This window comes from Entelurus aequoreus, linkage group LG07 (genome assembly GCF_033978785.1).
Source record: "Entelurus aequoreus isolate RoL-2023_Sb linkage group LG07, RoL_Eaeq_v1.1, whole genome shotgun sequence".
Taxonomy (NCBI): Eukaryota; Metazoa; Chordata; class Actinopteri; order Syngnathiformes; family Syngnathidae; genus Entelurus; species Entelurus aequoreus.
The window spans coordinates 35,304,461-35,327,111 of record NC_084737.1 but is presented as its reverse complement, the minus strand read 5'-3'; the positions used below and the strand labels follow the sequence as shown (position 1 = coordinate 35,327,111).

Below are 22,651 nucleotides of genomic sequence, written 5' to 3'. Positions count from 1 at the left end.
GTTGGTGTTTATTACACAGAGGTCTTGGTGGAACCTTTAAAAAAAAAAAAAAAAAAAGACACTTCTACTTGGTTTTACTTTTAACGTACGTGTTTGAAGAAATATACACTGCATTAGCTTTAAACACAGATGTATCCAAATGTAGGCAGTTTGCCGGTAACAAGGTTGAACAGCCACAAAAACTATTTTAATGTCAGTCATCCCATTCGTCATCATCTTCTTCATCATCACCGCCCTCATCTTCACTTTCATCTGCAAGAGAACATGTTAACACATATATTAGCCCATGCTTCCCTTCTCTTAATGCCTTCAAGACTTGATACGAAAGCTTTGTTTACCAGAGGAATGGATGACTTTACTGCGCTTCTGCATGACCATCATGAGTGCGCCAACGATGCCCTCGCCTGACTCTGCTGGTGTGGGCGGAGCTACATCTTGGCATTCTGTCACCTGCAGCACACACAACGTTAGGTACACCTGTATAACTGAACCAGTTCCAGAACCGGGGCTGCACGCTGCAGTGCAATAAAATCCTTGAAACCATAAATTCCGGAAATTCAAAATTGAACCATGCAAACATGGGGAGATGTTTATAAAACAATCTTGCCTTCTTCCAAACTTGCTCTCAACGAGTCGTTTGGAATTTGAGATGACTGTAACATATTTTTCCTCAATTACGTCAGCTGATATCTCTATATATGGTAGAGGTTTACCCGAATAGCTTTGCGCGAGCCTGACATTTTTATTACGCTGTAGTCCAAAGTTGTAGTCAATAAGTTCCTTCTTTTTCTCTATACTCTTGTGGGGCGGACTGGTTCGTACATGCACATGCATTATTTCTAATAAAAAGTATCTTATAGTTCTACTTATATCTTGTCAGTAGACTTCATATGGAAGCGCTAAAGACCACAACATGGCTGTTGGGTAGAGGACGCAGTCGAAAGGAGCACGTAAATAAGACCTGCCCCACAAAACAGCGCATCTTGAAGCCGAGACAGACAGAAAGCGGTTTGAAGATGGTCTGTAAAACTTAATCTATGCGAAGTGTTGATCACAGCACCACTGATATATAATGTATATATTGTGTTTTTTATGTTGATTTCATAAAAAAAATAAAAAAAATTTTTTTTTTTTTTTTTTTTTTAATTTCTTGTGCGGCCCGGTACCAATCGGTGGTTGGGGACCACTGATGTAGATCACAAGGAAGTGTTTAAAATGTAAACAAAAAATCGTAATATGACCCCTTTAAATTGAGACGGTTCCTATTTCAAGCAGATATGTTTTTCTACAGCTGACAAAGCAAATTAATGTAACATCTAATAAACTGATATAATTTATTAATAATGAATTCACATATTTTTTTACAATTTGTCGAGCTGTGCGCTGGGGCTGCACTTTGGATACCCCTGCACTATAGGCCACCACGCAGCCGTCATTGTTGATTCATTTATTTTTTCTTATTATACATGTAAATGTTACGAATAAATATATTAACCTTTTTTTTGTAAAAAAAACAAAACATTTTTTAAAAATGTGTGTTTTCTGTGTGCGGCTGTGTTAATCAGTTTGAGTCTTACAGCTAAATCTGTCGTTGAAGAATAAACAAAATTACGTTATTTTCTTTTGAGAATAACTTATACAATAAAAAAATGCAAAGATATCATTTCTTAATATATGATTATTTTTTGTGTACAAATTTCTAGATAAAAAATGTATTTTCTGTTAAGGAAACATTTTATTTTTACTTTCTTGAAATGTAGTTTTTGCAGTGTATGAACAATTCTACCAATGTTTTGATTAACAGTTGATTATTTCCTATGGCCCCTTTCATTGCAGTTTACCTGACACATGAAACGTGACACATTGGAAAGGGATGCATTATCCACTTTAGCCGCCAGATGGCAGTAGTGTGTTGAATATTTTAAAATGTGTTTTGTGGGATGCTAATGTGGCGCTTTCCATCATTTTCATTTGACTGCGTAGCTAACTGATTACCCCCCATAGCGCTTCCACTTACGGAATCCCTTCCCTACTGCAAATGTGCAATGTTGCTTGAATGTAGTGTATCTGAAATTTACATTTCGGAGCTTCTTCCCCCCTCGAATCTGGTCTAGCAGGGCACCTCTGCTGTCTGCTTTACCACTGGATGGAGCGGCAGGTGGTGGAGGGGCGTCAAAGGGGGGGCGGGGTGTGTGGGAGTCCACACAGAGCTGGGCGGGTGGGGGTGGGGGAGGCGGGGGAGCAGGTGCGGGGCCTCCTCTGCTCGGTGTCGCGGGGGCGGCCGGAGGTGGGAAGCCTGCAGGACGCTGATGGGGTGGTGGAGGCGGGACAGCGGAAGGCTTTGAGGACGGCAGCGAAGGGACGCGAGAGGGTGAGGAGTGAACTGGAGGAAGCGGTGGGGGGCAGCCTCGGTTCGACGGGGGCAGCGGGGGGACAGCTGCCCGTGGTGCTCGCTGCGATTGGCCAGGAAGAGGAGGGAGGGGCCCGGGACGTCCTCGTGGAGGTGGAGGCATCGGGGCTGAGCCACCTGAGCCCGGCACCGGAGGCTGTCTGCCATGTGGAGGAGGAGGAGGCCCAGCAGCTACAATGGAGGAACGTAACATGCATTAAAGCACAAAAAAGCAGCGAGGACATTCTAATCTCCAACATCAGGCCGGACCTCCTTTTTTCGCCTCCCTTTTTACCGCCTCCATGCCGCCTGAGCTCTCTATGATGTTGTAGACCAGCTGGGAAGTCTGCTCGTCCCTCATCTCAGCTTCCCCGATGCCGGCTTGCGAGAGAAGGTTCCACAAGTCGGGGTCAACATTGTTGAGGTCAAACCCAACGTGACTAACATGCCTGAGTGGAGGAAAGACGTGTGAGGCTCGTACAGATAGATCATAGATACAAAACCCAAAACCAGGGAAGTTGGCACGTTGTGTAAAGGGTAAATAAAAACAGAATACAATGATTTGCAAATCCTTTTCAACCTATATTCAATTGAATGGACTGCAAAGACAAGATACTTAACGTTCGAACTGGTAAACTTTGTTATTTTTTGCAAATATTAGCTCATTTGGAATTTGAGGCCTTCAACATGTTTCAAAAAAGCTGGCACCAGTGGCAAAAAAGACTGAGAAAGTTGAGGAATGCTCATCAAACACTTATTAGGAACATCCCACAGGTGAACAGGCTCATTGGGAACAGGTGGGTGCCATGATTGGGTATAAAAGCAGCTTCCACAAAATGCTCAGTCATTCACAAACAAGAATGGGGTTAGGGTAGAGTTGTAACAGTACGTGTATTTGTATTGAACCGTTTCGGTACAGGCGTTTCGGTTCGGTTCGGAGGTGTACCGAACGAGTTTCCACAAGGACATATTAAGTAGCGTACCGCACGTTGTGTAAACAATGCACACCGAGGCACAACACACGGCATGCTAGCAGCGACCGGGCTACGACAACATGTAAAAGCCAGAGCTGGAAGACCCTCCTGCCTCGTTAAGATCTCCCGTTTGGGAACACTTTGGCTGCACAATACAACAATGGAGGACGCAGGTTTGCCGACATTGTTCAGCAGCTGCTTCTGCCAACACGTCAAACATGCTAACCCATTTGAAGCGTCACCACCGCATTCAAGCAGCCTCTCCTCGGCGAGTCAGGCAGGGCTAAAGCAATAACAAATGTTTTTATAGCAGCAGATTTAAGACCATATTGCATTAGAAACTAGATTTTGACCCACTTCTATGGTGGAAGAACAATGAGCCCATATATCCTCTTACTGCCAAGTTAGCCAGGCTGGGGGGGGGGGGCTTGAAACTGTTTAATGTTGCACTTTTTATATGTAGAAGAAAAGTTTTGTCCTTTTATTTAATCTGAGCAACAACGTGAGGCAGCTTATTGTTGATTAACGTGGACCCCGACTTAAACAAGTTGAAAATCTTATTGGGGTGTTACCATTTAGTGGTCAATTGTACGGAATATGTACTGTAGTGCAATCTACTAATAAAAGTCTCAATCAATCAATCAATCAAAAAAAGCACTTTATATGTAGAAAAGTTTTGTTAAGAAACCATTCTGTGCCTTATCTTATTTAGTTTTTATTTTATATATGTTGACCACATTAACCCTGGCATTGGACCCTGTGTGTATATGTATATTATGGCATTGTTTACAAATTTGGTAAATAAATAACCGAAAAATTTATATTTTGTTGTTTTCTTACTGTACCGAAAATTAACCGAACCGTGACCTCTAAACCGAGGTACGTACCGAACCGAAATTTTTGTGTACCGTTACACCCCTAGGTGAGGGTCACCACTTTGTGAACAAATGCGTGAGCAAATTGTCAAACTGTTTAAGAGCAACATTTCGCAACGAACTATTGCAAGGAATTTAGGGATTTCACCATCTACGATCTGTAATATCATCAAAAGGTTCAGAGAATCTGGAGAAATCACTGCATGTAAGCGATGACATTACAGACCTTCATTCCCTCAGGCGGTACTGCATCAAAAACAGACATCAGTGTGTAAAGGATATCACCATATCGGCTCAAGAACACTTCAGAAAACCACTGTCAGTAACTACATTTGGTCGCTACATCTGAAAGTGCAAGTTAAAACTCTACTATGCAAAGCGAAAGCCATTTATCAACAACACCCAGAAACGCTGCCGGCTTCGCCGGGCCCGAGCTCTTCTAAGATGGACTGATGCAAAGTGGAAAAGTGTTCTGTGGTCTGACAAGTCCACATTTCAAATTGTTTTTGGAAACTGTGGACGTCATGTCCTTCGGAACAAAGAGGAAAAGAACCATCCGGACTGTTCTAGGCGCAAAGTTGAAAAGCCAGGATCTGTGATGGTATGGGGGTGTATTAGTGTCCAAGACATGGGTAACTTACACATCTGTGAAGGCACCATTAATGCTGAAAGGTACATACAGGTTTTGGAGCAACATATGTTGCCATCCAAGCATTGTATTCTGTTTTTATTTACGAATTACACAACGTGCCAACTTCACTGGTTTTGGGTTTTGTAGATCACAACCATGTATTGATCAGGGTATACTGGACAGTAATACCTCAACATAAGAGTGTCTTGAGATAAGAGCTCTTAGGGTTGCTAGTTGGCCCTCGTTACAGACTAACTATGCTGCAGTGTCACCGCCAAGTGTCTCCGATCTGATTTCCAGTCCCGATACGACACTTTCAAAATAGATGATAGAACTAAAAATGTTTTGTACCGCATTTCTTATGCCTATCAAATGCAGAATTTGCTAGTATTGTTGTAAAACCGATGATGTATTACATATTTGCTACACACGCTTTTTTTTTAACAAAATAATGTGTCTAGTGCATAATAAATAAACAAAAGCAAAAACCACTATTGGCTCAGATTTAAATAATTTGTGGTTTGCCCCCAAAATCTTCCTGTGCTGTATTTACAGACGTACTCCCTGAGTTTGTAAACACTTATTAAAATGAACCCCACAAATATTTTGTAATAATAAGAACACGAAAAAGAAAATATTGATATGCTTTATTTAGTATTGTTATACAGTGATACTATACCACAGTAGGAAGGGGATTTATGTGGGCCCCATTCGTCACTGCTTACCTGACACATGTAACGTGACGAATTGGGGGGATGCACTATCCACTTCAGCCGCCAGATGGCAGTAGAGTGTTAAATAACTTAAAATGTGTTTTGTGGCAATTACAACTCTGACCATAGCGTCAGTTGCGATATATGTAGAGTGGCACTTTCCCTAATTTGCATTGCAAATTGATTAAACCCCCCCCCCCCCCTCTTCCTCTCACGAGAGATCCTCCCAGTGATGGGGCCATATGAATCCCTTCCCTACTGTCGGTATCGATAGTATCGACATCGATAAACCCTACTTCACGTTGAAGCTTTAGCGGTTAGCTTCTTGTGTCGTCCTGCTTGATGTGTGTGTGTGTGTGTGCAACATGCTTAGCCATTCTTTTCCCTCTAGTCCTCCAGTGATAATGCCATAATATTGTTTATTTCCCACCTTGGTGATGAGGATTAGTATCTTAGAAGCGGCTTAGCACTGTGAATAGACGACGCGCTGGTAGCTTGCGCTCAAATTGGAGCCGGTGTTCTGGCGAGACACACACCCTTCATGTAAGTCCTGCACAAATACGGAAATGTAATTGTGTCTTTCTGAGCGTGCGTCCCTTTTGAAGGAATCAATCAAGTACACTCTTTGGAGACCGCTGTGGCAAATATTTAAAAAAAAAGGCAAATATCTGGCCTTCGGTCCAATCCCACTGATGACTATGAATACAAAAATTCTTGGCAGCCACGCAAATGTGAACGTTGGGGCTATTTCCTGATCAAACACATCACTGTCACATTGACTTCGACTGGTTGACAGGGCAGCGGTGACCGTCGCAAGATGGCGGCCGCACTGACGTAAGGAAGCAGTGGGCGGGGATAGACGCCGCTAACCCAGCCCTTGCGTGACGTCACCATTGTTGTTTGACCGAGCAGACCGGAAAGCGGTGAATATTATACTTTTCATGATATCATTCAACGTTTGACGTGAAAGATTCTTACTTAAATCCACTGGGAGCTCCAATGTCTGCTTTGGACAACTTAGGAACCTTTTTCTTGTTTTTCTTATCCTTCTTCGCTTTGTTGCTCCGCTGTGAGGAAACTGATTGAAGTAGGAGGGAACGTGGAGACTGGATGTCAGGACTTTGGACGTCCACAGTGGCCTTGTGAGAGGAACCAGGACCACTGGGTGCTGCTTTTAGAAAAAAACAAGTCAGATACGATGAGAGGAAGGAGAAACAAAGTCTTATTTTTCTTCTTGTGGTACTTTTCTCTCCACAAATATGGAACAGAAAACACAGCTGTCCTTAGTCTACAAATGAACAAAATCTATTGACTTCCGCTGTACGCCAGCAGAGGGTGCTGTTTCTCTAAATAGCTCAGTAGGACAATGTTATTCAACTAGCGCTCTGTGGGCCAAATGTGGCCCGTGAGTTCACTTCAAAAATTATGAGGGGCCGTTAGGGACATTATTCAGAATTACCTCTTACAAACACTACTGAAATGCTCTTACATACACTACTGAAATGCTCTCACATAAACAACTGAAATCTTTTTCTCTCACACACCCTACTGAAACACTCTTATAAACACTACTGAAATGCTCTTACATATACTACTGAAACACTCTTATAAACACTACTGAAACACTCTTATAAACAGTACTGAAATACTCTTACATACTCTACTGAAATGCTCTTATAAACACTACTGAAACGCTCTTATAAACACTACTGAAACGCTCTTATAAACACTACTGAAACGCTCTTATAAACACTACTGAAATGCTCTTATAAACACTACTGAAATGCTCTTATAAACACTACTGAAACACTCTTATAAACACTACTGAAACACTCTTATAAACACTACTGAAATACTCTTACATACACTACTGAAACACTCTTATAAACACTACTGAAACATTCTTACATACACTACTGGAACACTCTTATAAACACTACTGAAACACTTTTATAAACACTACTGAAAAACTCTTATAAACACTACTGAAACATTCTTATAAACACTACTGAAACATTCTTACATACACTACTGGAACACTCTTATAAACACTACTGAAATGTTTTTGTCTCACACACACACACCTGGAATTATTTTTCACTAGTATGTATAAACGGATTTCACCTGTGTGTGTGTGTGTGTGCTTTTTACACGTGTGTGTAAGGGACAACAATTTCAGTAGTATGTGTGCAAAGATTTCAGTTATGTGTATGAGCGCATCTTACCATTGTGTATACGAGCATTTTACCACTGTGTGTAAGAGCATCTTACTAGTGTGTGTGAGCGATGTTGCATTCCGGTTCCGGTATAATCCACGCCCCTTTTCAGACAAGTTTATTTTTATTTTTTTTAAAGCCAAGTTGTGGACAAAATGTCTGCCGACAAGTAGCTTAACCGAGGCGGGAGCTCCACTTCATAATTTGAGGGCTTCAGCGGAGAATATAAGAACACTTTCAATGCAACAAGGGTCGGACTGCCGCCATGGGTCTCCCCCGCAGGACGCGGCACCTGAGCGGCCACATAGCGGTGCCTTTCTCCTCCCAACAGCCAAGCAGCCTGGAGCACTCGTTCCATTGCGAGTTTGCACCGCACACATGCAACGTTTTAGTTCATGGACATCGGGGCAAAAGGAGGAAAAGGTCATTAGACATTATTTATTTCTAAATGATTGTTGAATCACACGAAATGTAAGACAACATGGCATTGTAGTGAGCTACAATGGTAACATGTCGAAATGTGAGTCACGTCGTGTTACGTCAGTAGCTAATCATATACTAATGATAATGGATTGCATTTATTTAGCGCTTATCGACTATATAAGGGGTCCCCAAACTACGGCCCGCAGGCCGGTTACGGCCCTCCAAAGTCCAACATTCGGCCCGCTGGGAAAAAAAAAAAAATTTGTATTATTATTTTCAATCTGTCTTTTCTAATCCATTTTTTGGTGTCCCCTAGCCGCTCAGGCAAATCATATTGTCTACAAATGCATTTCCCTGTATGACTTATATTGTCTTAGCTGTTTTCATGTGATCTGATTGTTGCATTCTTATTTCAGAGTCACCACACAGCTGCATGACCATTTCAACAAGGACGGAATAAACAACCTCTGGATTCATGGAACTTCTTTGCACACAAATATATTAATTGGAATATTCAATAAATTTCACATAGAAACATTGTGAATATTATTTTCAACAGTGTGTTGAAAACAACCTTTTTTGGCTCATAAAGGTTCCTTATGTCTCATTATTCATACTCAATACTTGTCGGTGTGTAATTCCAGACATAGATGTAAACATTAATGAGACAATAATGAACATTTATCAACAAGTGAACCCACTTGAAAATGATGGCAACTATAGAATAGACATTTTCACTTCAATTCTGCACTTTATTCAGTGGACAACATGGGAATAATAAGGTTTGTTAAAATGTTTTCTTCACTTGTGCAGTGTATTCTGCGAATTAACATTTTGTTTAAACATTTTGTAAAAAATAAATAAGGAACCTGTTATACAGACCTGTATGAAGTTGCCCACTTTATTATTGCAAATATCAGAATAACACCGCAATACGTTTGTGCTGTGAACATTTATGTTTCTACGGTTGATGTTTTTAAGTTATTTTATGTTCTGACTAGTAATGTCATCCAGCCCCCACCACCACACACACTTTGTCAAAATCTCCCCAAACTTGTCCCAAACGTTTGTGATACACAATTTTTTTGTCTAATGATTATTGTATTTAGGTTAGGGGCTAGGTGTAAATATTAACACATTAACTTAAACTATAATTTTAGACAAACAATATCTATTGTCTGACTACAAGAAGCATTGAAAAGTATATAAATAATAAGGCATAGGGAACCTTTTTTGAGAAAAAAAAAGAAGAAGATATTTAATATGTTTATGAGAAATGTATTGAATATTCCAATTAATATATTTCTGTGCAGAGAAGTTCCATGAATCCAGAGGTTGTTTATTTCGTCCTTGTTGAAATGGTCATGCAGCTGTGTGGTGACTCTGAAATAAGAATGCAACAATCAGATCACATGAAAACAGCTAACACAATATAAGTCATACAGGGAAATGCATTTGTAGACAATATGATTTGCCTGAGCGGCTAGGGAACACCAAAAAATGGATTAGAAAAGACAGATTGAAAATAATAATACAAATTTTAATTTTTTTTCCAGCGGGCTGGATGTTGGACTTTGGAGGGCCGTAACCGGCCCGCGGGCCGTAGTTTGGGGACCCCTTATCTAGTCGATGATAAGCGCTAAATAAATGCAATCCATTTTCATTAGTATATGATTAGCTACTGACGTAACACGACGTGACTCACATTTCGACATGTTACCATTGTAGCTCACTACAATGCCATGTTGTCTTACATTTCGTGTGATTCAACAATCATTTAGAAATAAATAATGTCTAATGACCTTTTCCTCCTTTTGCCCCGATGTCCATGAACTGAAACGTTGCATGTGTGCGGTGCAAACTCGCAATGGAACGAGTGCTCCAGGCTGCTTGGCTGTCGGGAGGAGAAAGGCACCGCTGTGTGGCCGCTCAGGTGCCGCGTCCTGCGGGGGAGACCCATGGCGGCAGCCCGACCCTTGTTGCATTGAAAGTGTTATTATATTCTCCGCTGAAGCCCTCAAATTATGAAGTGGAGCTCCCGCCTCGGTTAAGCTACTTGTCGGCAGACATTTTGTCCACAACTTGGCTTTAAAAAAAATAAAAATAAACTTGTCTGAAAAGGGGCGGGGATTATACCGGAACCGGAATGCAACATCGCTCACACACACTAGTAAGATGCTCTTACACACAGTGGTAAAATGCTCGTATACACAATGGTAAGATGCGCTCATACACATAACTGAAATCTTTGCACACATACTACTGAAATTGTTGTCCCTTACACACACGTGTAAAAAGCACACACACACACACACACAGGTGAAATCCGTTTATACATACTAGTGAAAAATAATTCCAGGTGTGTGTGTGTGTGTGTGTGTGTGTGTGTGTGTGTGTGTGTGCGTGAGACAAAAACATTTCAGTAGTGTTTATAAGAGTGTTCCAGTAGTGTATGTAAGAATGTTTCAGTAGTGTTTATAAGAGTGTTTCAGTAGTGTATGTAAGAGTATTTCAGTAGTGTTTATAAGAGTGTTTCAGTAGTGTTTATAAGAGTGTTTCAGTAGTGTTTATAAGAGTGTTTCAGTAGTGTATGTAAGAGTATTTCAGTAGTGTTTATAAGAGTGTTTCAGTAGTGTATGTAAGAGTATTTCAGTAGTGTTTATAAGAGTGTTTCAGTAGTGTTTATAAGAGTGTTTCAGTAGTGTATGTAAGAGTATTTCAGTAGTGTTTATAAGAGTGTTTCAGTAGTGTATGTAGGAGTATTTCAGTAGTGTTTATAAGAGTGTTTCAGTAGTGTATGTAAGAGTATTTCAGTAGTGTTTATAAGAGTGTTTCAGTAGTATATGTAAGAGCATTTCAGTAGTGTTTATAAGAGTGTTTCAGTAGTGTTTATAAGAGTGTTTCAGTAGTATATGTAAGAGCATTTCAGTAGTGTTTATAAGAGCGTTTCAGTAGTGTTTATAAGAGTGTTTCAGTAGTATATGTAAGAGCATTTCAGTAGTGTTTATAAGAGTGTTTCAGTAGTATATGTAAGAGCATTTCAGTAGTGTTTATAAGAGTGTTTCAGTAGTGTTTATAAGAGTGTTTCAGTAGGGTGTGTGAGAGAAAAAGATTTCAGTTGTTTATGTAAGAGCATTTCAGTAGTGTTTAAAAGAGTGTTTCAGTAGTGTGTGTAAAAGAAAAAGATTTCAGTTGTTTATGTGAGAGCATTTCAGTCGTGTATGTAAGAGGTAATTCTGAATAATGTCCCTAACGGCCCCTCATAAAAAATTGTCAGCGACTAACATTTTTGTTGCAGATTCCTAAAAAAGAAACAATCCTCTTGTACAGAGGATCTTTGACTAGCATTTTGCAGTAGGTCCACACAGCAGAGCGCTCCCATCATTTAGAGCAGGGATAATCAGATGGTGGCCTGGGGGGCCAATGACACCAAGTTCAGTTCAAAACGTTTATTTTCATCAAATTACTAAAAACACTAATGTGCTCCTATTGTATCAAGGAACTTGGACCACAGCAGATACATTGATAGATATTTGCATTGGCATTGTAATCTTGCTAGCAAACATAGAGCACTGGGGTCCAAACTTGTGATTTACATAACTCAGGTGTTCCCCAAGGCACCCCTTTGAGTCCTCTCTTTTTTGGCAATTTCAAAATTTTTTCATAATGTGATGACACTGCAAACTTGTATTCTTGGGGATCTCCATCAATTTAGTAACGTGTCAGCAAAGAGTAAAAATGCATTTCTTTTAATATGCATAATAACAAAAAGGGTAATATTAAAAAAATGGATAGATGTTGATAGTCCAACACATTCTGACGGGTATACACAAGCTATGGAGATGATATCAGTAGAAAAAAACTGCATTTAGTTTAGATAACAATGAGTCATATATTGGAATAGGGGATCCATTATTTAAATTTGTTTTAACTATTAAATGAACCAAAAATATGACTTATTTTATCTTTGTGGAAAATATTGGACACAGTGTGTTGTCAAGCTTATGAGATGTGATGCAAGTGTAAGACATTGTGACACTATTGTTCTTTTTTTTTCTTTTGTTATACATGTTTGTAATGATAATGTCAATGAGGGATTTTTAATCACTGCTATGTTGAAATTGTTACTAATATTGATACTGTTGTTGATAATATTAATTTTGGTTTCACTACTTTTAGATTGTTCTGTGTCATGTTTGTGTGTCCTCTCAATTGCTCTGTTGATTGCTATTCTGAATGTTGCTGGGTCGGGTTTGGTTTTGGAATTGGATTGCATTATTATGGTATTGTTGTGTATTGTTGGATTGATTAATAAAAAATAAAAATAAAAAATAAAAATACAAATAATGTGATTTATGTGACTAAGGGGTTGCTGTAGCATGTTTACCTTAGATGCAGTCAGTTTGTTTAAATTATTAATTTTATCTATTTGTTATCTATTTTAGGTCCTCTATTTGTCATCATTTGGGCTATTCAACTGGTGGCCTACGAGTTAAGTTAAAAAAAACTTTTTACGGCAGATTCTGAAAAACACTAGAGTGATGTTTTAGAGATGATCTTTGACTAGCTTTTTTGCAGAAGTTAAAAACAGCAGAGCACTCTTGTAACTCTAGCCAAATAAATAGACTAAAATCAAATGTCTACCGTAGAGGACGTTGATTCTCAGGAATATACAAAATAGACTAAGGGAGAAGTCCCGCCCCCCGTTCCTAGCCCTAAAAATGTGGTCCTCAAAATAATTTAATATTCCTGATATAGACGATCTTTGACTATAGAGATTTGCATTAAGTCCTTAAAACAGCACTAAGTAACTTTTCAACCTTCATGAAATATTTTCATAGCTTTTGGGATGATACATCGACTTACAACTAGTTGAATGACACCTGTGTCATGGCCTCAGGGGGTCTGTATCGCTTTTACTGGCACTAAGCAATTTCGAGGAGGGTGGTAGGAACCCTGCCAAACAAAAAACTACAAATGTGCTGACTTGCTTTACGGCATACGTCGCTCTCCCTTTTCTTATTCGTTGCAAAGATAGAAGTCGATGCGAACACCTACATGCAATTACTGCTATCACGGCCGAAGCTGCAAAACAAAAAACTTTAAAGTTTTGTCTGAGGAGACAAAAAAGGAAAAAGGGAGGCGACTTGGATAAAAGGACAGTCAAGGATCAACATTGGCCTGGCTTTTACTCGCTGGCCTGAGCTCGAAGACGAGGAGGGATTTCAGACCGATGGTGCCTTGGCTCTGTTCCTGCTGTACTGTAAGTACCTTTCGATGCTCATGCTAATGTTAGCTATCGGAAATTTGCGTGGTATCAAAAAAAGCCAGGAACTTGATAGTTGGCAGTTCTACACTGACACGACCAGCCACGTAACAAACTCAAAAGTACTGTATAAAGAAAAAAAGTATGTGATGACTGCAAACTGCAAATATAAAGTTTGAGTAAAATATGTATGTTCCAACTGTGGAAAGATCAGTCATACTGAATCACTGTGGTATTATGTGTCGGTTTGTATGTGCGGGATGCTAGCTTCTGACGATTTATGACGCCAAGGGCTGGTCTCCACGGGAAATGTGGTCTTCCTTCTGGCAGAAAACTACCGCTTTGGTCTACTGACGCCGCCAAAATCAACCAAAACTGAAAGTTCTTGAGTGGGGCTTTAAAGACGGCATAATGCTGCTGTCAAATAGACTCTATACAAATCTTTTGACTTGAATAAACATTTATATTAAAACTCTATGACATTATTCATGACTATATTGTGTCAATATACTAGGCTAATCTAAATGATGCAAGCAAGTAATTTACTGTGATTAGTCATGATGATTAATCACAATTCAAAAATCTGATTAAAAAAAAGTTTGATTTGACAGCATTAGTTATAATTTATATTCCCCCCCCCCAAAAAAAAAACAACAAAAAACAAAAACACCATTACGAGAACCGAGAGTCTAATCATCATTTCAAGAATCAAGTTGTAAGATTCACAGCCCTAAAATAAAAGGTAGAGGTTGAGCCATTTTAGTTGAATAGCAATGCAGCACAATATTTAGTTAGTCTACTTGGCTGATTCTACTATTTTTGTAAAAATAAATGTATTAACTTTCTCATTAGGTACTCCTGCCTTGGAATGAAATTTGGTTTCAGAAGTGCATGGGGAGTTTTGCATTATGCGATAAATTGTGTATTTATTTTTAGTGCAAACTTTTAAACAATAGCAATTAAGGAAATGGTAGTGGGCTATCTGCTGTTCGCAAGTGTTTGACTTGTCTCCATTCAATAGCGTTACTTTATTTTTGGACGTTAAAAAGTGCAGGGTACATTCCCCTCTCCCCCGCCCCCTCAATTACGTCCATGCTTCATCCTGTTGAGATCCATCATAGGATCAAAAATAGTAACAACAAAAACGCTCAGTATTGAGGTAAGCATACTAAAGAACAACCTGTGGGCCAATAAATGATTACAGTTATTAACAATGAATTTACAAACCTTTCCGGTTGTTTCTTTGGTGGATTTTCTCCACCACAGCATTTTTAAAGGCTTCTGCTTCCTGCTGGAGCGTGAAATTCAGTCCAACTTGACAGTCCTGCATGTATCAGAAAATATCATAACCTGAAATAACAACTTGGAGTGACTGACATGACTGATCTACAGTACATTTGTAAAGTATTGCTTCCAAGTTCAATCTAAGTCGCGCTTACATCTGCGGCAAAGGTGTGAAAGTACGACTGCGGAGACGAGTACACAATTTGGTTGTAGAGTTCCTGCTCCCACACCTGCCTGCCAGCCTGCAGAGGGCCATTTTTTCAGGGTCATGTGATGTCATTTTCAGCAAGAATAAGAAGTGTGGGATGTGTGTTACCTTCAGGTCGTACATGCGAATGAAGTAGGAGCGCAGGGGGTTGTCCTTAATGAAGCACACAACTCCTGTGTGCTGCAAACTCCATGCAGACGGATTGTGAGGCAGTGCCATGAACAACTGGGCCACTGCAGTCGCCATTGTCTGTACACACACACACACCCACACACACATTTGCATACACAGTATAGCAGGGATATTCAACTGAATTGTTTGAGAGGCCACGTTTCCAGAAAGCTAAGGACAGAGGGACCGAACTTCTCCCTTCACTATTAGTAGTCTTATTTTGTATATTCCTGAGAACCAATGTCCTCTACAGTAGACATTGGTCTATTTACTTTGTCAGAGTTACAGGAGTGTTCTGCTGCTTTTAAGGACCTTCCACAAAAAAGCTAGACAAAGATCATCTCTCGTATTTTTAAGAATCTGCTGCAAGACGTTTTTTGAACTGAACTCGCGAGCCACCAGTTTAACAGCAAAAGATGATGGAAAAAAGAGGACCTAAAATAGAACCTTGGGGAACACCACTAATATAACTGAAGAAGTTGAGCAAATGACTACAGACTGCATCTGAAGTAAACAAGCTACAGCAACACCTTAGTTACATTAATCACATTCCCAAATTAAACGTGTAACTGCCAAAAAGGAGAGAACTTAAAGGGGTGCCTTGAGGAACACCTCAGTTATGTAAATCACAAGCTTGGCCCCAGTGTTCTATGTTTGCTAGCAAGGTTAAAATGTCAATGCAAGTATTTGCCGATGTGTTTACAGTGGTCCAAGTTCCTCCACAGCAGTGGTTTTTTTTGTTTTTTTTTTACCACGGAGCTCTGGCCCATTGTTGGGCTGCGAGCGCCCCCTAGATGGCTGCCAAAAAATACCTGTTTCTCAACTGTGGTCCGCATGGGCCGCAGCGGCGCTTAGTTGTAATACACTTTTCCACCACTTGTGGCCGTAATGACAATATCACACAAACAGAAGAAGTCTGGGGCTAAGGTCATTGAGAAGTTTCTAAAATGATAAATCAATGATAAATGGGTTACACTTTTATAGCGCTTTTCTACCTTCAAGGTACTCAAAGCGCTTTGACAGTATTTCCACATTCACCCATTCACACACACATCCACACACTGATGGCGGGAGCTGCCATGCAAGGCGCTAACCAGCAGCCATCAGGAGCAAGGGTGAAGTGTCTTGCCCAAGGACACAACGGACGTGACTAGGATGGTAGAAGGTGGAGATTGAACCCCAGTAACCAGCAACCGTTCGATTGCTGGCACGGCCACTCTACCAACTTCGCCACGCACAAATTATGACTAAAGTGGTGAAGCTGTATTTTCATGGGCTCCTAAATTTGTTCAAGAAACACATATATTATTATTATTATTTTTTTTTTAATGTAGTTAGAATTAGAGATGTCCGATAATGGCTTTTTTGCTGATATCCGATATTCCGATATTATCCAACTCTTAAGTACCAATACCGATATCAACCGATACCGATATATACAGTTGTGGAATTAACACATTATTATGCCTAATTTTGTTGTGATGCCCCCGCTGGATGCATTAAACAATGTAACAAGGTTTTCCAAAATAAGAGAACAACCTTAACTCAAGTTATGGAAAAAAGTGCCAACATGGCACTGCCATATTTATTATTAAAGTCACAAAGTGCATTATTTTTTTTAACATGCCTCAAAACAGCACCTTGGAATGTGGGACATGCTCTCCCTGAAATAATCCTGATACCCACTACAACTATGGGAAACACTGTTAACTTTTACTTTCACAAAGTGCTTTTTAAATTTTTTTTAAACATGCCTCAAAACAACAGCTGCAAAAACAATGAAGGCACACAGCTTCAGTCCAGAGTATACTATAAACTGGGCTCAATCTGCCCTGTTCTTAACGTATTCCTATGAGTAACAAAAATGTGCAAATAAAAACCAAAAAAGGCACAAAAATAAAAAACTGCTTCAGTCTAGACTAGTAGATAACACAGGCATCCTTTAAAGTGCATGGGGGGAAAAGGCACAAAACATAAATAAAACAGTTTCACTCAGTCCAGACTATTAGTCTATTTGTGCAACAGATGAAGCTCAATGTGGGGCTAATTCTTTTACTCCTTGTCATCACGTGTGAGAGGTAGATTTTTCTGAATGAAAACAAGCATCTCAGCATTGTCACAATGTATGCGATTTCTGTTCTTGTCGATGATATGGGCGGCAGCACTAAACAGACGTTCGCTGTCGACACAGATGCAGAGTGCGGTGAGGTACTGGGGTGGGCGGGGGATGTATAATGTAGCGTCCCGGAAGAGTTAGTCCTGCAAGGGGTTCTGGGTATTTGTTCTGTTGTGTTTATGTTGTGTTACGGTAAATAATAAATAAATGATAAATGGGTTATACTTGTATAGCGCTTTTCTACCTTCAAGGTACTCAAAGCGCTTTGACCGTATTTCCACATTCACCCATTCACACACACATTCACACACTGATGGAGGTAGCTGCCATGCAAGGCGCTACCAGCACCCATCAGGAGCAAGGGTGAAGTGTCTTGCCCAAGAACACAACGGACGTGACTAGGATGGTAGAAGGTGGGGATTGAACCCCAGTAACCAGCAACCCTCCGATTGCTGGCACGGCCACTCTACCAACTTCGCCACGCCGTCCATGTTCTCCCAAAATGTGTTTGTCATTCTTGTTTGGTGTGGGTTCACAGTGTGGCGCATATTTGTAACAGTGTTAAAGTTGTTTATACGGCCACCCTCAGTGTGACCTGTATGGCTGTTGATCAAGTATGCCTTGCATTCACTTGTGTGTGTCAAAAGCCTTTTATATTATGTGACTGGGCCGGCACGCAAATGCAGTGCCTTTAAGGATTATTGGCGCTCTGTATTACACCCTCCGTCCGTGTACACAGCGGCGTTTTTAAAAGTCATAAATTTTACTCTTTGAAACCGATACCGATAATTTTGAAACCGATACCAATAATTTCCAATATTACATTTTAAAGCATTTATCGGCTGATAACATCAGTTTGTATGAGTCCCTTCTACTATTCGAATAGTATATATTTTTGCAATCAGCCTGACCTAAGCCTTGATAAAAATATTTGTGATTAACACATGGTTTCATATCATTTGACGAGGTTTATTCTGTTAAGTAAATTAAATGTAATTGTTGAATATGATTGAAGAGTAAGATGACTAACCCAGTCTTAATATTTGAGTGGGCCCCGAGCCCATCTGTCATAAAAAAGTTGTGCCCCGAGGTTGAGAAGGTTAAGAACCGCTGCCTTATGTAACAGGAGCATTGTAGTGTTTTTAGGAATTTTATGCAAAAATATTTGTCTCCCAAGTTCTAAACTGACCCCAGGGGCCGGTATGGCGTCATTCCGGGGCCACCAGTGAAATACAGTTTACATCAGAGGAGTTCTTTAAAGCAGTGGTCCCCAACCTTTTTGTAGCTGGGGACCGGTCAACGCTTGAAAATTTGTCCCACAAATGGTCCCCAACCATCGAAATTAAAAAAATAAATACTTTTTTTTGGTGTTTTTTTTCATAAAGAAATACAATCATGTGTGCTTACAGACTGTATCCCTGCAGACTGTATTGATCTATATTGATATATAATGTATATATTGTGTTTTTTATGTTGATTTAATAAAAAAGAAAAAAAACAATTTTTTTTAACTTTCTTGTGCGGCCCGGTACCAATCGGCCCGCGGACCGGTACCAATCGGCCCGCGGACCGGTACCGGGCCGCGGCCCGGTGGTTGGGGGCCACTGCTTTAAAGCACTTCCACTTCTCTTTAGCAGCCCTGAGACAACGTTGTTACTGACTGCTGAGCTAAAAAGAGACTTCTCCATCAGTAGAAGACATGTTGTGTCTAAATCTGCCACTAGAGGAAGAAATGGTTCAGCCGCCATTTCCTGTTAAAACTGCTTCTTTCCGAAGACAGCTCGCTTTATATTCAGCTTCTACTAAAAGGCACAGAATAACACCCCAATATATTTAAAAATGAGCAACAAAAGACTTTTCTTTTAAAGGCATTTGTTGGATGAACTTGAAAAACCACATTTAGATGCCATTTTCACTGTGAGAGAAAGAAAGAAAGAACTATAAGAGTAGAAGAGAGCGGATTGTGACAACTTACAGCACATCTTCTGCCCAGCAGACCCTCCAGGGCTTCACTTTCCTGCAGGCTCAGCAGGGAGCTCCTCACCTTCTCAGTCTTGCTTTTGGACCCTCGGCTCATGGTGCACATTCAAGGTGGCCTGATGTGAGGCGCATCTGCAACAACGTCTTCTCGGCACCGAGCGACATTCAAGGAAGTTGAGTCTCCTCTATGTCACATTCACACTTCAACTCATAGCAGGAAACTGATGACCACACTTCTTCTCTAACCCCCCTTATCTCTCTCTCGCTCTACTTTTCAGAGGAGCTGAAAAAAATGGTGACCTCTATTTATTCCGATTCTAAATAGATTCATTATTTTTAGTAATTGATTCAATTTTTTTAATTTTTTTTTACAATATTTAAAAAGATACTTTTTAGGCCATCTCTGTGTATACTCGCTGCACATACACTATATTGCCAAAAGTATTTGGCCACCTGCCTTGACTCACATATGAACTTGAAGTGCCATCCCATTCCTAACCCATAGGGTTCAATATGATGTCGGTCTGCCTTTTGCAGCTATTACAGCTTCAACTCTTCTAGGAAGTCTGTCCACAAGGTTGCGCAGTGTGTTTATAGGAATTTTCGACCATTCTTCCAAAAGTGCATTGGTGAGGTCACACACTGATGTTGGTGGAGAAGGCCTGGCTCTCAGTCTCCGTTTTAATTCATCCCAAAGGTGTTCTATCGGATTCAGGTCAGGACTCTGTGCAGGCCAGTCAAGTTCATCCACACCAGACTCTGTCATCCATGTCTTTATGGACCTTGCTTTGTGCACTGGTGCACAGTCATGTTGGAAGAGGAAGGGGCCCGCTCCAAACTGTTCCCACAAGGTTGGGAGCATGGAATTGTCCAAAATGTTTTGGTATCCTGGAGCATTCAAATTTCCTTTCAATGGAACTAAGGGGCTAAACCCAACTCCTGAAAAACAACCCCACACCATAATTCCTCCTCCACCAAATTTCGCTGTATTTGTTGCACAGGTGACATCCTATGACAGTTCCACGCTGGAAATCACTGAGCTCCTGAGAGCGGCCCATTCTTTCACAAATGTTTGTAAAAACAGTCTCCATGCCTAAGTGCTTGATTTTATACACCTGTGGCCGGGCCAAGTGATTAGGACACCTGATTCTGATCATTTGGATGGGTGGCCAAACACTTTTGGCAATATAGTGTATATGTCATATACGCCAGCAGCCCAGAGGAGATTTTCTAACTTGATACCATGTTTTAAAAATATTTTATTTAGTGCTGTGAAAATATCACTTGTTTTAAAGTCTAATTTATTACACTTTTGAATTTGGATTAATCAAGATTAAACCACACATTTTGTCTTTTTTTATTCATTCTCATTTGTAATATACACGGGTAACAATGAAGCCCTCTGAAAACATCAAAAAAGCTGCAGAGGAACGTCTTTTAGCGGAGCCGTTATCACAGAGACTTAACTAGATTATGCAGCTACTGTATGTTGACATACTGAGCCGGTGAGCTGCTGCATCGCCTCTGAGTTGGTAAAAGTTAATTTTAGATTGTAAATCATGCCTCTCACCTGTATAGTAGAAAGTTGTGGCCATAAACCGAGAAGTTGGTCAACTTCGACATTCGACTTAGACCCTGAGATTGCAAGAAAGACACGAAAAGACGTTCGTTTGCACCCACCTTTTTTTAATCTGCATGAGGATTATGATTAATTCGCATCCAAATGGTAAGATATGAACATCCCATCAGTCAGATCATCCTCCGTATATCAAAAATTAAAGGTTCTGGATCATGATTTGTCCCAAAGTAGTTTATGTTGGCTCTCACAAAGTCTGCCATGATTAGTAATAGTTGTTGTTGTTGTTGTTGATGATAAAGGAAATAGCGAACAATGCGATGCATCTGTGAAATTAATGCGCCGTTGTACGATTAAAATGACCAACATCTGTAAATATTACATGTTATAATGAATGTGCTTGCTACTACATTACATATACTGTATACTTGCAGCATGTTTATAAAACATTGTTGGATGTTTTTGAATCCATCCATCCATCCATCCATCCATCCATCCATCTTCTTCCGCTTATCCGAGGTCGGGTCGCGGGGGCAGCAGCCTAAGCAGGGAAACACAGACTTCCCTCTCCCCAGCCACTTCGTCCAGCTCTTCCCGGGGGATCCCGAGGCATTCCCAGGCCAGCCGGGAGACATAGTCTTCCCAACGTGTCCTGGGTCTTCCCCGTGCCCTAAACACCTCCCTAGGGAGGCGTTCGGGTGGCATCCTGACCAGATGTCTGAACCACCTCAACTGGCTCCTCTCGATGTGGAGGAGCAGCGGCTTTACTTTGAGCTCCTCCCGGATGGCAGAGCTTCTCACCCTATCTCTAAGGGAGAGCCCCGCCACCCGGCGGAGGAAACTCATTTCGGCCGCTTGTACCCGTGATCTTGTCCTTTCGGTCATAACCCAAAGCTCATGACCATACTTGAGGATGGGAATGTAGATCGACCGGTAAATTGAGAGCTTTGCCTTCCGGCTTAGCTCCTTTTTCACCACAACGGATCGATACAGCGTCCGCATTACTGAAGACGCTGCACCGATCCGCCTGTCGATCTCACGATCCACTCTTCCCTCACTCGTGAACAAGACTCTAAGGTACTTGAACTCCTCCACTTGGGGCAGGGTCTCCTCCGCAACCCGGAGATGGCACTCCACCCTTTTCCGGGCGAGAACCATGGACTCGGACTTGGAGGTGCTGATTCTCATCCCAGTCGCTTCACACTCAGCTGCGAACCGATCCAGCGAGAGCTGAAGATCCTGGCCAGATGAAGCCATCAGGACCACATCATCTGCAAAAAGCAGAGACCTAATCCTGCAGCCACCAAACCAGATCCCCTCAACGCCTTGACTGCGCCTAGAAATTCTGTCCATAAAAGTTATGAACAGAATCGGTGACAAAGGGCAGCCTTGGCGGAGTCCAACCCTCACTGGAAACGTGTCCGACTTACTGCCGGCAATGCGGACCAAACTCTGACACTGATCATACAGGGAGCGGACAATCAGACAGTCCGATACCCCATACTCTCTGAGCACTCCCCACAGGACTTCCCGAGGGACACGGTCGAATGCCTTCTCCAAGTCCACAAAACACATATAGACTGGTTGGGCAACCTCCCATGCACCCTCAAGGACCCTGCCGAGAGTATAGAGCTGGTCCACAGTTCCACGACCAGGACGAAAACCGCACTGTTCCTCCTGATTCCGAGGATCCTCCTCTCCAGCACACCCGAATAGACCTTACCGGGAAGGCTGAGGAGTGTGATCCCACGATAGTTAGAACACACGCTCCGGTTCCCCTTCTTAAAGAGAGGAACCACCACCCCGGTCTGCCAATACAGAGGTACCGC

At 41.1% G+C, this 22,651-nt stretch overlaps 1 protein-coding gene across 2 annotated transcripts; it reads right to left on the bottom strand.

Moving 5' to 3' along the window:
• Window positions 1-19,448, bottom strand: LOC133653732 (actin nucleation-promoting factor WAS-like). Of its 2 annotated transcripts, none has more exons than XM_062053360.1 (9): window positions 19,242-19,448; window positions 15,088-15,228; window positions 14,927-15,013; window positions 14,715-14,811; window positions 6,561-6,753; window positions 2,660-2,838; window positions 2,079-2,581; window positions 339-450; window positions 1-252 (listed from the first exon to the last, which is right to left on the bottom strand). In XM_062053360.1, the coding sequence occupies exons 1-9, from the start codon at window positions 19,350-19,352 to the stop codon at window positions 194-196; spliced, it is 1,482 nt and encodes a 493-aa protein (XP_061909344.1). In that variant the 5' UTR covers window positions 19,353-19,448; the 3' UTR covers window positions 1-193. The 2 variants fall into 2 exon arrangements, with proteins under 2 accessions (XP_061909344.1, XP_061909345.1); XM_062053361.1 differs by having other exon boundaries at window positions 6,561-6,750.
• Between the last annotated feature and the right edge of the window lie 3,203 nt (window positions 19,449-22,651).

Coding starts and splice junctions, on each gene's coding strand:
- LOC133653732 (XM_062053360.1), bottom strand. CDS start 19,352: ATGTGCACCATGAGCCGAGGGTCCAAAAGCAAGACTGAGAAGGTGAGG. Junction 6,754..14,714: donor CCAAAGAAACAACCGGAAAG/GTTTGTAAATTC, acceptor TTTTTCTAAAAG/CAGCACCCAGTGGTCCTGGT. Junction 2,582..2,659: donor AAGGGAGGCGAAAAAAGGAG/GTCCGGCCTGAT, acceptor CCTCCATTGTAG/CTGCTGGGCCTCCTCCTCCT.